The sequence below is a fragment of the Odontomachus brunneus genome, unplaced genomic scaffold (assembly GCF_010583005.1).
Source record: "Odontomachus brunneus isolate Ranch 3 - 2012 unplaced genomic scaffold, Obru_v1 Obru_scaffold_010, whole genome shotgun sequence".
Classification (NCBI taxonomy): Eukaryota; Metazoa; Arthropoda; class Insecta; order Hymenoptera; family Formicidae; genus Odontomachus; species Odontomachus brunneus.
The window spans coordinates 3,228,156-3,229,475 of record NW_022639460.1 but is presented as its reverse complement, the minus strand read 5'-3'; the positions used below and the strand labels follow the sequence as shown (position 1 = coordinate 3,229,475).

At 43.1% G+C, this 1,320-nt stretch overlaps 1 protein-coding gene across 1 annotated transcript in view; it reads left to right on the top strand.

Annotated features, from left to right (window-relative positions):
- The window catches only part of LOC116840530 (fork head domain-containing protein crocodile), a 5,326-nt gene extending 4,012 nt beyond the window's left edge, over nucleotides 1–1,314 (top strand). The window contains exon 2 of the mRNA XM_032807353.1: nucleotides 140–1,314. Within this exon, the coding sequence (XP_032663244.1) occupies nucleotides 140–266 (127 nt within the window). The 3' untranslated portion in view covers nucleotides 267–1,314. The remainder of the gene's footprint in view (nucleotides 1–139) is intronic.
- The last annotated feature ends 6 nt before the right edge of the window (nucleotides 1,315–1,320 follow it).

The following is a 1,320-nucleotide window of genomic DNA, read 5'->3' as shown; positions in this document are numbered from 1 at the left end:
TCTCTCTCTCTCTCTCTCTCTCTCTCTCTCTCTCTCTTTCTCTCTCTCTCTTTCTCACTACTAAAAGAAAGAAGAAAAATAAAAGCTCCTCTCTTATAAGATGAAATAAGTAAGGTTGTGGAAACCGAATTTGTCGCAGATCCAGTCCGCCGACACCGCTTTCGACAGGCGCGGCACCGTCTCCGCCGCTCTACCATAGATACTACCAAGACTGCAACGCCGTCAACACCAGTGGCAATCTACCAATCACGTTGCACAAATACTGAGAATATCGAAATTCAAGGTCCCATCAGCGGGACCTTGAAGAACCCCACGGCGATCACTACGATCCAAACTTGGTTTACGTGAAGCAGGAGTGGATCCCTTCGACGGACGAGCTCGCCAAGGAGTGGAACTAAAAGTGTCACAGAGTAGATGGTAACGCGACATAATACACCACTCTTGAACTCGCCTTGCGGAAAATCGTTTCGGTAGAACATTTAGTTAGTCGTTGAGAACGCAATAGTTGCATAAGAAGCGACGGTACGAAGGGTACAACTATCGAGATTTCCTGGCAAGGTACGTCGGAATTCATTTGCAATATCGTTTCCCTCCTCATTAGGGGAGACTTGCAACGACACGCGTAACATCTTTATCTAATTTGTACATATTTAAGCCAAATTCGCCAAATGGTGGTTGTTTTTGTGATTGTTAGTGAGACTGCAAAGAATGGTGGTAGTGTCGAGGGTGGTAATGTACACTTGGTTACTGAACGGTTTATATATGTTTTTCCGAATCAAATTGCTGACACTCCTGGTGCTCCTGTCACCGTTGAGACACTGCTGTGGAAGTCGGTTGTAACAGGAGGCCAAGTGACGGTACACACGATATAAGAGATTGGTCCTTTATTATATATTTTATCTAATAGATAAAAATATAATAAAGGTACTTGCGTTTTTCCTGAATCTTCTGTTGCATTTGTGGGATATCTCATATATTGTCACTTTGGTTCTGTCATACAAACGCTAGCGGTATAATCTCGAGATTGTGACAACCTGGAACGTTATGACATCAATGGAAAAAATGTATATAAACCGTTCAGTAACTGCGTGTTTGCAGATTCAAAGGTCTCGGGTGGAGATGGTCATAGATTCAATAATGCAAACATCATAAGACAGGATCGGGGAAATCGTTTCTATCGTGAAAATAATGAGAGCAGCGCGTAGGATATAGGACGTGAATTTGAATCGACAAATTTCCTTCTCCACGAAAGAAAAGTAGAGAGAAAGAGAGAGAGAGAGAGAGAGAGAGAGAGAGAGAGAGAGAGAGAGAGAGAGAGAG